A 12,364-nucleotide genomic window follows, 5' to 3' on the forward strand; every position below is an offset into this window, starting at 1 on the left:
TTACTTAATCTTCCAAAACATTTTTAGTCATGCCCATTTGGAAGAGTCCCAGTTAACCTTCTGAGTAGCCCGGATTCCCACGAGAAGACGGATGTTTCAGTTGCACCAAATTTTACTAAAAGGTATGTTTGAGTTTTAACTTTTGTTTTCAAAACTTGAAGACTGATGGCAAAATGATCACAAAGTCTCTTACTACGTAAAAGTGGTTATGAGTACACTTTTATTTAGAATGAGGAACGAGTGGGAAATATGACTTTATTTTGCTTTTTCTCTCATTAAAAATATTCATTAAAGCAACTGTTAAAAAGTTAGGAAACATAGAAGAAAAAGTATTAAGTTAATATGAAGCTTAAAAGACTATGCACCGACTGGCCCTGCAGTAAAAACTCTTGATGTTTGAATCGCTTATGGTAGCCTCTCCAGCGTGTGTGTAAGTGTCCACTGGGGGTGGGAAGTCTGAAAGCAATTTTCTTTGCGGCTAGTTCAAGGAAAAAACAGCTATTGGTAGGAAAAATGATTGACTCACTCATTTGCTTCTGAGCCTAGGGCTTCAAGAAGTGGGGCAGGGTAGGTAGAGATGAAATATTGTCCACCACATCTGAAGTGTTCTCCTTCCTTCAGTTTGAAAAATGAGAATCTCGTAATCCAGCTTAGCTAAGGGTCTTCATTTTTCTGGTGTATTTTTAACTCTAACCACTATTCATAACATTATTTCTAATGGAAAAGACTCCTTGTTCCACAAAAGACTCTGGGTTCCACAGAATCATTTTGCCAGTAAACTTTAGAGATAAAACGTTGTTTTTAGCTGGTGTCTTCTGTACTTAAATGCTTATTATACTTCAGGTTTGACTGAATATTGATATTAAAGAGCATTTTGGATGTCAAGCTCTAAAAATCTTATGAGATGATTGTTTTCTGGTTATCTTCATTTCAAGTACTAGCTCAAGAGTAAAGGAGACTTTCTCAAAAAAAAAAAGAACAAAAACAAACCAGCCATTTTCTTGGTGCTTGTATTGCTACATTGTGAACTAGGCACTGTGGAGGCCCATTGGAGGATCTACACCCTAGTTCTTATCCTTAAAGCTATTTACAACCTGAAATGTTGTTTAATCTACACACTGCTATTTCCTTATTCTTTCCCACATTCATGCCTTGACTCCACGTTATTATGGAATAGGGGAGGCAGTTACCTGCTTACTACTCATCTCTGTCACTTTTGTCACTGTCCAGCACCTAATTCAGTCACATTTATATTGGAATCTTGTTACTGTTAAAAACACCTTTTCAAGTGATTTTTCCAATTAAAAGATGTACATATTTAAAAACCTAACTTTAAAATGAAAAATCTAATACCCTGAATACCCTGAAATGATTGATTTCAAATTAAACAATTGTTTTGTTTCATGGTAACAGACATATCTCTGGGTCAGAGTGCCGAGATACAGTCGCGCCTGGATCTAAATCAAGTGGAAATGATTCCAGCGAACTGAGACATTTAAAGGTTTTTCCATGTTTAAATCTTTATCTGGAGCAAGGGTTCCTGACCCAGAGTTCATGGAGCTTTTTCTAGGGAAGGGATCCGTGGTTTATGTATCTCCAACAGTGTTCCTGAAACCCCAGGAGAGGTCGGGCCACCAGTGGGAAGTGACACAGAAGTCCTAAACCGTTTCTCCTCAGAGGAGGTGGGAGGGCAAGGAATAACCATCTTCTGTTGAAGTAGTATTTAGTATATAGTGTTTAAGCAGGTTCGTTGGCCTGGGTTTGGGAATAATGGGGCAAGCGTTGTCCCCCAGCTTTTGTTTCTTGGTGTGTTGAATCATATGATGATCTGATAGAGCAAATTAGACAAAAATGAGAGGGTGTCTTTGTGGTGGGGCAGAGGTGAGGGCTTAGATAATCAGTCCTGACATCCTGATACGGCAGATGTGTGAACTTCCAAGACAGGAAATAGCTTTCGTCCCTGGTGCACTGATTTTTAGGGGTTATACTGTTCTTACTGTTGTTGAGTTAGCCTTGGCATCATAACGTGGGTCTTTTCAGTTTTACATTCTTTGTAATTCTCTCTCTCTTTCATGATCAATCCTTTTAAATAATGAGTTTAACTAATTTACAGTTATCTTAGGGAATAGCACATAGCTGTGTGGAGAGTTTACTTTTGGGATTTAGAATAAGTACTGTCTTAGACTTACACAAATCTTAATTTTGTCCAATGTTGTAATTTTTGGTGATGAAAGAATATAGTAACAAAATAGTGAAGAATGTTTTACGTTGGATTTAAGCTTTCTAACCTCTCTTTTTAAGTGAATATGTTTTATCATTTGATAATATATCTACTGAAAGCAAATTGGCCAAATCTATCATATAGCCATTCCCATTGCTCTAGTCAGTAATTCAAGAAGTTATTTTTGCTGGAAGTTTGTGAGTCTACACATAATTATGATAATTTTCCTAGCAATTTTTTCATATAGATGAGACTCTAGTATTTTGAACACTAAGACAGATTAGCACTACTTCTGTTTTTAAGACTTTGTCTTATATCAAATTGAAATAAAATCTTACTCTATGTAGTCTGTTCAAAATATTCGTTCCAAGGAACCTGTGATGTCAGATGAGAAGAGTTCTGAACTTATTACTGATTCAGTAACACTGAAGAATAAAAGTGAATCAAGTTTTCCAACAAAAGTAGAAGGTAAGAGTGACAAAATAGATTACCTCTTTAATTAAGAGAACCACTTTGTTACTTGAGAAAGTTGACCAGCCCCCGAACAATTGCCATGGAAGAGTAGATCCCTTTATCTTGTGTTTCAGTTAAATTGTATAGAGTATTTGAAAAGTGTTAAATTCTGTAGCAGAGGATTTGCCTAAAATGTGCGTAAGAGCAGGTAGAGGGAAAATTAAATGGCATCGAGTCAATTTTCTCAGTTGGCTTGAGAAATACTTCTGGGAAAGGACACGATAGGTGAATTTATGTGACAATCCTCCCTTCCCTCTTTAGTCAGACATTTGCTTTTCCACTATATGTGTACTCTGGTGAATATTCTAAGAGCATATAAATGAATGAGACAGGTTTTAGCCCTGAAAGTCCCATGTCTCAGGAAACCCTGAAAACTGGGATGCCATTATTTTGATTGGACCATCATCATTCCTTGATACCCGCAGGGAATGGTTTCCAGGATCCCCCCACGGATGCTCAGATCCTAGGATGCTAAAGTCCTTTATATAAAATGATGTAGTATCGTCAGTTCTGTGGAAACTGCTAGTATAAAGGGCCAACTATAGAGTCTTCTTCCTAGTATTTGGGGAAAACAATTATATTTTATATTTTCATGGCATCTATTACAAACTGATATGATTGAAAAAACATCTTTACCAAAAATGCTTGTTTATAGTACTGATCTGGCACCTAATTTAATGCTTTTAAGTGAATACTTATTGAGTACCCACACTATATCAATGGTATTTTATTATGTAGTAAAACTTGCAATCAGAAAACTGCCCAAAGCATAAGAATACAGTCCAATGAAATATCATTTCCTTCACATGCATTTCTGTCAAGTATATTCAGGGTGGGGTGGTCAGGTTCACAGGATGTGTATACATTCAGCTCATTGATAGTAACAAGCACTTTTCCAAAGTGTTGTGTTTGACCAGCACTTATATTGGCTATTGCTCCATATTCTTCCCAATCATTTTATTGTTGGTTTTTAATGTTACATATTCTGATTCAGCTAAGTAATAGTTCATTGTGGTTTTAATTTGCATTTTCCTGTTGTCTTATGATGTTGAATGCCTCTTTGTGTTTATTGGCCATTTGGGTATCTTCTCAAGTATTTGTTTAAGTCTCACCAATTTTTCTATTGAGTGTCCTTTTTTTTCTCAATGATTTTTTTGGCCTAGATACAGTTCCTTTGTTAGGTACATTTGTTACAAGTAACTTCTCCCATTATGTGGCGGATAGTTGATTCTAAATTATCATGCATTTTAGTTTATCAGTCTTTTCCTTTGTGGTGAGTGTTTTCTGTGTCTTTAAACAAATCTTCCTACTCCAAGATCATAAAAACTCCATATGTTTTGGAAGGTATCATTTTACCTTTCACCTTTAGACTTATATTCTACTTGAATTTAATATTTATGTATGGTTAAGATAAAGTGTTAGGATTCATTTTTTCTTCTCCATGTGGATATCCAGTAGACTCCAGCAGCATTTATTGAAAAGACCCTTTTTTCCCCCTCAGTGAATTGTTATAAATTAGATGAGTCGGTGATATCTGGTTTTTGGATACTTCTCTGTTCCATAGTTCTTTTATGACTTTGTGCTAATTCTGTCTTAATTACTAACGTAATTCTTCATATCTGTCAGTATAAATCTTTCAACTTCTTTCTTTGTTACAGACTATTTTAGTTATTCTAAGCGTTTAGGATTTCCATATAAATGTTAGAATCTGTCAGATTCCTTTTTATCTTTTTTTTTTTTAATGGAATTTTGTTTGAGTTCTAGTGGGACAAGTTGACATCTTAACAAATAAATTTTCTAGTCCACTAACCTGGCATACCCCTTCATTCATTTAAGTAGTCTTTAAAACATTATTGAAAAAATTGTTTTCTGTGTAGAGATTTTGTGTTTCTTTTGCTAGAGATAGACCTAGCTATTTGATACTTCTGATAATACAATGACGGGATCTTTAAAAAAAAATTTATCCTTTGCTTCTCCCTGGGTCGGGAAGATCCCCTGGAGAAGGAAATGGCAATCCACTCTGGTACTCCTGCCTGGAAAATCCCATGGACAGAGGAGCCTGGTAGCCACTGTCCATGGGGTTGCAAAGAGTCGGCCACGACTGAGTGACTTCACTCACTCACTCACTCACTTTTTGTTGCTAGTATATAAAACTAAAACTGATTTTTAACTATTGTTCTCATTTACAGAGACATTGCTAAAATCACTGTTTACATCTAATATTTGCTTATGAATTCTTTCATGTTGTTTGAAAATAATATAACATTTTTTTTCTTTCTATCCTTTTACTTTCATTTCTTTGCTGTGTTGCACTTATAACCTCTAGAATAATGGTGAATAGAAAGAATGATAGGTGGCATTTTTGTTCATTCCTTAGAGAGACACTTTCACTGTTTTACCCTTGTATAATAACTGGCTTAGAGTCTTAAAGCTATTCTTTATCATATATCAAAACAGATTGAGGTTAACAGTTTTTTTGTGACTGGGTGTTGAATTTTATGAGATATCTGTGTTTATGAGATTTATGAGATTTTCTGTGTTTATTGAGTTGGTCACGTTCTTTTTTCTTTATTATTATGCCAAATTAACTTTCAGTGTTGGGCAAACTTTACATTTAGGAATAAACACAGCTTGGTCATAATTTATTATACCTTTTATATATCACTTGCAAATATTTTGTTTATAATTTTTGCATTTGTCATAATAGGGATGGAATAGTGACACTCAAAATAGTCAATATTGTTGAGGCTCTTTTGTTCAGAGACCCTTAAGATAGTAAATTATAGGCTAGCTTAAGGTAAAATTTTTGTTAAAAAACTAGGTCTGTGAAAAGTGGTGAACTGCCTTTTATTAGTGAGACTTTATGATATATGTTTTTGGACTTTTGCATATTTGTTTCCTTGTTTTCTGGTAAAAAACAGAGGTATTTAAACTGAGAATAGTCTCTGATAAAGCTCTAGATAACAACCTAGGAAGATGGCTGTTGCAGCTTTGTAAAATTGACTTGCTAAAAGCAAATTGTCAGTAGCTGGCTAAAGCTTTTAATTTCTGTTTTTAAGAGCAAAATGCTAAAACAGTTTGTAACATGTTCTGTTGTTTAGGTTTAATTTTGCTATTATCCAATATTCTTGCCCATTAATGACAACAACAAATGCAATTGCAGAAACTAAAGAACATCAAGAACTAAAGGTTCCAGAAAGTGATCCGAAACAATGGCAATCAATGAGAAAGTCTGAATGTGCAAACCAGAATCCTGCTGCATCTTCCAGTCAGTGGCAGATTCCAGAGGTAATCCCCAAAGTTGATACAGAGGATAACTTTCTTTTCCACATTAAGTGTAGCATTTTTCATAATGTGATGATCATGTTAAATGTTTTCTTTTGGTATTCTTATGAACCATATTTTGTGGAGTAGTTTGCTCCAAAGTGTGTGTTTGTGTGTGTGTGTTTTAAATTCACAAAACAAGGATCAGTAACAATCATAGGTTTAATTTAGTAACAGTATATATCAAGCTGAATTCTTTTCTGCTTTCAGTAGTATTTCTAGATTGCTGGTAGACTGGTGCAGAGGTCAGCAAACTACAGCCTAGGAGCCAAATCTTGTTCCCAGCCTGAATGTAAACAACACTTTTTGGGAACACAGCTATGTCCATTTATTTACTTACTGTCTTTGCCTGTTTTTGAACTATGAGAGCAGAACTAAGAAATTGCAACAGAAACCTCATGGATAAAATAGGAAAATACAGACTAGATAATGTGAATTCATAACAAGTTGAATGATCATTCCCCATGGCTGGGGTCTGTTTCAGAAGAAAGGATCTGTTAGAGAGATATCTGAATATAGTCCTTGGTCATACTCTCCTTACAATTAATTTTCAATTGTAGTCTCACTCAGCATTTCTCAAATATTTCAGTCTTGGGATCCTCTTTTATATTCTTAATTATTGAAGCCCCTAGAGAACTTTGGTTTATGTAGGCTATGTTGATCTCTATTTGCTATATTAGAAAGTAAAACCAATAAATTTTTAAAGTATTTTCTAACTTATTAAAAATATCAATAATAAATATATTACATGTAAATAATACTTTTATGAAAAAAGTGTTTTGTTTTATTGAGGTATAATTGATATATAATGTATTAGTTTTAGGTGTATGACATAATGATTCAATATTTGTATATAAAGTTGACCCTTGCACAATATGGGTTTGAACTGTGTGGGTCCACTTATGCATGGACTTTTTTTCAGTACATATGTATTATAGTACTACATGATTTTCTGTTGGTTGACTCAGGATGTGAACAGTGGATACAGAGCTCCAACTGTTAAGTTATACATGGATTTTTGATTTGGTGGGTAGTCAGTGCCCCTAACCCCTGAGCTGTTCAAGAATCAACTCTATTGTGAAATGATCACCACAATAAGTCTAGTTAGTGTTCATCACCATACCTAATTACACATTTTTTTCTTCTGATGAGAATTTTTAAGATCTACTCACTTAGCAACTTTCAAATGTGCAATACAGTATTATTAATTATAGTCACCATATTGTGCATTGATTTAGCTTGTAACTGGAAGCTTGTACCTTTGATCCTCTTCACCCATCTCCACTCCTCCCACCCATACCCTTTGGCAAGCCCCAAACTCCGTGAGCTTGGTCTTTTGCTTTTTTCCCCCTCCAGATTTTACATGTAAGTGACACAATGCAGTATTTGTCTTTCTCTGGCTATTTCACTTAGTATGATGTCCTCAAGATCCATCTGTGTTGTCACAAACGGCAAGATTTCATACCTTTTATGGCTAAATAATATTCCATTGTATATGTGTACCACATTTTCTTTATCCCTTCAGCCATCAGTGAAGATTTAGATTGTTTCTGTTTCTTGGCTATCATAAATACTGCTGCTTTGAACATGAGGGTACAGACATGTTTTCAAGTTAGTGTTTTCCTTTTCTTTGGATAAATACCTAGAAGTAGAATTGCTAGGTCATGTGGTAGTTCTGTTTTTAATTTTTTGAGGATCTTTCGTACCATTTTCCACAGTGGCTGCACTAACATACATTTTCACCAGCCCTGCACAAGACTTCCATTTTCTCCACATCCTTGGCAACACTTGTTATTTCTTATCTTTATGATATAATAGGCATTCTGACAGGTACGGGGTGATCCATCATTGTGGTTTTGATTTACATTTCCCTGATGAATGGTGATGTTGAGCTTCTTTTCATATATCCATTGGATATTTATTTATGTGTCTTCCATGGAAAAATATCTAATCAGGTCCTTTGTCCATTTTTAAGTTGATTATTTGATTGAGTTGTAATGAGTTCCTTGTGTATTTTGGATGGATATGTGGTTTGGATATATTTTCTCCCATTTCATAGATTGTCTTTTTGTTTCGTTGATGGTTTCCTTTGCTGTGCAGCTTTCTAGTTTGATGTAGTCCTATTTGTTTATCTTTGCTTTTGTCTTTACATTTGGTGTCTGACCCAAAAATTCATTGCCAAGACCCATGTTAAGGAGCTTACCACCTGAGTTTTCTTCTAGAAGTTTTATGTTTTAAGGTCTTATATTCAAGTCTTTAATTCATTTTGAGTTAATTTTTGTGTATAGTGTGAGAAAGTAGTCCAGTTTCATTGTTTTCCAAGTGGCTGTCCAGTTTTCTGAAGACTATTGATCTATGTGTCTGTTTCTTGCAAATATCATGTTGTCTTGAATACTGTAGCTTTGTAATATGGCTTGAAACTAGGGAGTGTGGTGCCTCCAGCTTTGTTCTTCTTTCTCAAGATTGCTTTGGGTATTCCAAACTTTTGTGATTCTATACAAATTTTAAGATTGTTCTATTTCTGTGAAAAATGCTATATAGGAATTTTGATAGGGATTGCATTGTATCTATAGATTGCTTTGGGTAATATGGTCATTTGAACAATATTCTTCCAATCAGTGAGCACAAAATATCTTTCCATTTTTTTGTGTCTCCTTCAGTTTCTTTTATCAGTGTCTTACAGTTTCCAGTATACTAGTGTTTCACTTACTTGGTTAAGTTTGTTCCTAGGTAGTTTATTATTTTTGATGGGATTGTTTTCTTAATTTCCCTTTCTGATAGTTTGTTATCTGTGTATAGACATGTAACAGATTTTTGTGTATTGATTTTGTATCCTGCAACTTTACTGAATTTGTTAATTTTTTCTAACAGGTTTTTTTGTGTCGGTGTGTGTGGCTTCTTTAGGGATTTCTACAGATAATATGTTATCTGCAAATAGTGACAGTTTTACTCTTTCCTTTTCAATTCTGATACCTTTTATTTCAGCTTCTTGTCTACTTGCTGTGGCTAGAATTTCCAATACCATTTTAAGTAACAATGGCAGGAGTGGGCATCCTTGTCTCATTCCTGATTTCAGAGGAAAAGCTTTCATCTTTTCACCATTGAGTATGATGTCAGCTGTGTGCTTGTCATACATGGCTCTGTTATGTTGAGATATGTTTCTTCTGAAAAATAAATATTTTTCAAAACAAACTAATTACAGTGAGGAGAGTGATATTTTTACAGTCTTTACAGTTTTTTTTAATGGTTGGCTTAACAGAGGGCTGGATTTCTTGTATCTGCTTTTGCATCCAGTCTGTTTCACTATCACATGCCTTGGGAAATCTTTAGTTTATATTCATGAAAGAATGAAAGTGAGAAAGGCAAATAATGTCTTAGTATGATTATGAAAATAGTTTTAACCTCTCAGACTCCCTGCAAGTATCTTGGGGAAACCCCCAAACTTTCTGCTATTTCTGGGTCACTTGTTGAGAACTGTTTATCTAAGTAATGGAGTGGATGACAAATGTTAAATGAGAAGAATCCTGACAGATTGAATTATGGAGAATCAGCATCTCCTGTCGGAGAAGGCGATGGCACCCACTCCAGTCCTCTTGCCTGGAAAATCTAATAGGTGAAAGGACTTAAAACTATTTATTTGTCATTAGGGAGATTCAGACTAAAACCACAATGAGGTGCCATTTCACCCACACCAAGATGGCTGTAATTAAAAAGAGACAATAATAAGTGTTGGTGAAAATGTGGATAAATTTGAACCCTCATATACTGTTACTGAGGAGCTAAACTGATTCAGTCTCTTGAAAAAGGGTATGGCAGTTCCTCAGAAGGTGTAGCATATAGTTACTATATAATTCAACAACTCTATTCCTAGGTATATACTCAAGAAAATATATATCTGCAAAAAAGCTTGTATGTGAATGTTGATAGCAACATTATTCATAATTGTTAAAAAATAGAAGTAACCCAAATAGCCATCAACTGGTGAGTGAATAAACAAAACGTGGTATTCTGATTTTATTTCATTTTATCATTCAACAGTAAAAACTAGTGAACTTTGGGAAGGTCATGTACACACTGCTATATGTAAAATGGATAACCTACAAAGACCTATTGTATAGCACCTAGAACTCTGCTCAATGTTACGTGTCATCCTGGATGGAATGGGGGTTTGGGGGAGAACGGATACATGTATGTATATCACCGAGTCCCTTCGCACCTGAAACTACCACAACATTGCTAATCAGCTATACCCCAATACAAAATGTTTTTGGTGTTAAAAGAAAAAACTTTTTTAAAAGGTAGTAAAGTATTGATAAATGCTACCGCATGCTAAGTGATAGAAACTTGTCACAAAAGGCAATATATTTTGTGATCTTTTTTATAAGAAATGCCTGGAATCGGCAAATCCAGAGAGACAAAAAGTAGACTGGTGGTTGCCAGAGTCCAGGAGGAGCAGAGATTGGGGGTAATGGCTAATACAGAGTTTCTTCTTAGAATAATGAAAATGTTCTGTAATTTAAATCATGGTGATGATTGCATACTCGTGAATTTGTTAAAAACCACAGAATAGTACACTTAGGTGAAAAAGAAAAGACTAAGCAGTTTTTTGTAAAGAATCCGCCTGCAATGCAGGAGACCCCGGTTCAATTCCTGGATCAGGAAGATCCCCTGGAGAAGGGATAGGCTACCCGCTCCAGTACTCTTGGGCTTCTCTGGTGGCTCAGCTGACAAAGAATCTGCCTGCAGTGTGGGAGACCTGAGTTCGATCCCTGGGTTGGGAAGATCCCCTGGAGAAGAAAATGGCTACCCACTCCAGTATTCTGGCTTGGAGAATGCCATGGACTGTATAGTCCATAGGGTCGCAGAGCCGGACACAACTGAGCCACTTTCATTTTGCTTCACTTACCTTACAGCTATAAGCTCCCCCTAGCTATGTCCAGATGATTTCGTCTCTTGTAAAAATCCTGTCCTTTTCTTCTGGCAGTGTGTGCTGCATGCAAGATTTTAATTCCCCAACCTGGGATCAAGCCCGTGCTCCGTGCAGTGGAAGCACAGAGTCTTAGCCACTGGGCCACCGGGGAAGTCCCCAAACCCTACCCTTCTGAGGTGCCTACTTTGGGGATGTACTCTCCTGCAGTTGCTCGTTGCCATCATCTCTGAACATCCTCGTAACTCCCCATCATTCTCTGAAAATATTAGGCCCTGGATCACTTCTTTCATCTTCAACCCAACAACTGTCATTGTTTTTTGTTAGCTTCTATACCCCTATGTATCACTAGTCTACACCTTGCCTCCAAATTCATAACTTCTTCCTCTTTCATGCCCACTTTCTTAATTTCACCTTAGCTACCCATTCCTGTATCCTCAGTTCTGATCTCCAAAATCTCAAATGCAAACATCTAAATCTATGATCTATGAGTATAACCTTTCCACTTTCCTTACTAAATAATCTTGCTGCCACAGTTTCTCAATACCATTCTGGCTACTAATCCAAATTTGTGTGTGTATATGTGTGTGTGTGTGTGTATGAGGAAATCATAAATGGAAAATTTATCTGGGAAAAGAGATAAAGTGGCCAAAAACACAAAAGACTGAAAAGTAGAAAATAGTTTAGATTTATCCATTGTGGATCTCCAGAGTATAATGTGGACCCAGTGGGTTGAAATTATAGAAGCTGATTTAATCTAGATATCGGTGCATACTTAATTTGGGGACAGCTCAAAGTAGAGGTAGTGAGCGATCAGTTATAATAGTGTTCAAACAAAATGTGATTTGCAGGAGTTGGCAAGATTTTCTGTAAAACCTTTGTGAGGGAGATGGCCACTGTTGTAGCTTTTGAACTCTGCCATTATTGCATGAAAACAACCACAGACAATATGTAAACAAATGGGCTTTGCTGTGTTCCAATACAACTTTATTTACAAAAACAAACAACAGACCAGATTCAACCTACAGGTTGTACTTTGCCAGTCTCTGCTGTAGCGGATGTTCATTCATCATTGCTTTGGAATTTGTATGAGATAAATTCTGTAAGCTGTATGTCTTTTACAAGGGAGAAGAACACTAGATAGATATTTGCCATTTCAAACGTTGCTAAATAATTAGTATTTGATCATTTTTTCTCCAAATGTAAAAGTAGGGGATGATTCTATTTGGAAAGACTAGTTTTCTGAAGCACAGAACACTTATTAATATTTAGATTATAAAAGTCCAGTGCTAGTGACAGTAGCCCTAAAGAGAAAGGATGTTAAATCCTGTTTTGTTCAACAGTGCTGTGTGCCTTCCCTCTAATTGTAATCTCTTTGA

The 12,364-nt window shown here is 35.7% G+C and overlaps 1 protein-coding gene across 16 annotated transcripts in view; it reads left to right on the forward strand.

The window, feature by feature from the left end:
• The window catches only part of TTK (TTK protein kinase), a 42,754-nt gene that overhangs the window by 6,970 nt on the left and 23,420 nt on the right, over positions 1 to 12,364 (forward strand). For 8 of the 16 annotated variants that reach the window (XM_081530397.1, XM_081530398.1, XM_081530404.1 and 5 more), the window contains 4 exons: positions 28 to 122; positions 1,414 to 1,501; positions 2,569 to 2,689; positions 5,898 to 6,022. In XM_081530397.1, the coding sequence (XP_081386523.1) occupies positions 28 to 122; positions 1,414 to 1,501; positions 2,569 to 2,689; positions 5,898 to 6,022 (429 nt within the window). The remainder of the gene's footprint in view (positions 1 to 27; positions 123 to 1,413; positions 1,502 to 2,568; positions 2,690 to 5,897; positions 6,023 to 12,364) is intronic. The other 8 variants (XM_081530406.1, XM_081530399.1, XM_081530402.1 and 5 more) reach the window with 1 other exon arrangement.

This window comes from Giraffa tippelskirchi, chromosome 9 (assembly GCF_054371585.1).
Source record: "Giraffa tippelskirchi isolate mGirTip1 chromosome 9, T2T-mGirTip1v1.2.pri, whole genome shotgun sequence".
In the NCBI taxonomy this organism is placed as follows: Eukaryota; Metazoa; Chordata; class Mammalia; order Artiodactyla; family Giraffidae; genus Giraffa; species Giraffa tippelskirchi.